The sequence below is a fragment of the Aptenodytes forsteri genome, unplaced genomic scaffold, assembly GCF_000699145.1.
Source record: "Aptenodytes forsteri isolate BGI_AS27 unplaced genomic scaffold, ASM69914v1 Scaffold633, whole genome shotgun sequence".
NCBI lineage: Eukaryota > Metazoa > Chordata > Aves > Sphenisciformes > Spheniscidae > Aptenodytes > Aptenodytes forsteri.
Window position 1 is genome coordinate 1 of NW_008796201.1, and position 1,355 is coordinate 1,355.

General features: G+C 65.2%; 1 protein-coding gene across 1 annotated transcript in view; it reads right to left on the reverse strand.

Annotated features, from left to right (window-relative positions):
- Window positions 1-5: 5 nt before the first annotated feature.
- The window catches only part of LOC103906309 (ryanodine receptor 1-like), a gene marked incomplete at both ends in the record, with an annotated part of 19,011 nt that continues 17,661 nt past the window's right edge, over window positions 6-1,355 (reverse strand). The window contains one exon of the mRNA XM_019474357.1: window positions 6-895. Within this exon, the coding sequence (XP_019329902.1) occupies window positions 6-895 (890 nt within the window). The remainder of the gene's footprint in view (window positions 896-1,355) is intronic.

Consider the following 1,355-nt stretch of genomic DNA (forward strand, 5'->3'; position numbering starts at 1 on the left):
GCGGCCGCCCCCGCCGCCCACGCCAGCTCCCGACACGGCCGCCGTCGCAACCGTCGCAACCGTCGCCGCCAAGTTTGGGGGAACCCCAACAAATGTCGCAACCCCCCGGCCCCCGCCAGCAGCTCCCGAAAAGCCGAGGTGGGTTCGGCGGAGGGCGGGGAGCCGGTGAGGTCGGGGGGCTCCTCCTCTTCCTCCTGCTCCTCATCCTCCCTTCCTTCCCGAGGGGGTTCCTCCTCGGAGAGGCGAGAAGCGATCTGCATCTCGAAGATGGTGTCCTCGCAGAAGTTGACGAAGAGCTCCATCTTCTCGGCCTCCCCCCCCTCGTTGACCACGTCGAAGATGAACTGACGCTTGGACTCCTTCACTTGGGGCATCTCCCACTGCGCCTTGTTGGCGGCGCTGATCTCGAAGTAGAGGCGTTCGATCCGTCGAGCCGCTCCCATGATCTCGATCCGTCCCAAAAAAGGACGGAAATACTCCAAGATGCTGGCCGCCTGCTCCAAGAAGGTCCGGAGACGCTGGTCATGGGGAACGTGCTCCGAGAGGTTGGTGAGGAGCACAGCTACGTTGAAGCCGATGTCGCGAGCGGGTTCTTGGAAGCGACCGGCGAAGGCTTCCACGTCGATCATCTCGTTCTCATCCGCCTCGGAGCAGGAGAGGAGGAACTGGATCTCGGCGGGTTCGTATTGCTTCTGGCTGTCCATCGCCTTCTGGAAGTCCTTCTTGGAGATGAGACCTCGCGGGTCCGAGACGTAGTCGCGGAAGGCGTCCGAGGCCACGATGTCCCGCAGCTTCAGGAACATGTCGAAGAACTTGAGGATCATGGTGACGTTGCTGGAGGACTCCACCAGCATGTCCACCATCTGCCGGGCGATGGTCCCGTTCACCACGTTGCCTGTGGAGGGGTTGGGGGGGGGGTTGTCCCGTCAGGTCCGGGGGTGCTGCGGGGACAGCCCCGGTGCCTGGGAACACCCTGGAGAGCACGAGGACAGCCCTGGAGACCAGGGGCCGCCCCAGGTGGCTGAGGACACCTGAAGTGGCGTGGGTCACCGTGGGTGGTGGGGAACACCCTAGAGAGCAAGGGGACACCCCGAGGGAGGTGGGGGGGGACACCCTGGAGAGCGAGGGGACACCCCCGATGGCACGGGGACAACCTGGATGGTGAGGAGACCTCATCTTGGGGGGGACGCCTCCGGTGATAACGGGGACCCTGGGTGGCGTTAGGACATCCTGGACGGTGGGTGGGATGTCCTAACCCCAGGTGGCATGGGACGGCCAGGACACGCCGGATGGCAGGGGGACCCTGGGTGACGTCGGGACACCCGTGGCAGCAGAGGGGTCCTGGATGCCGCGGG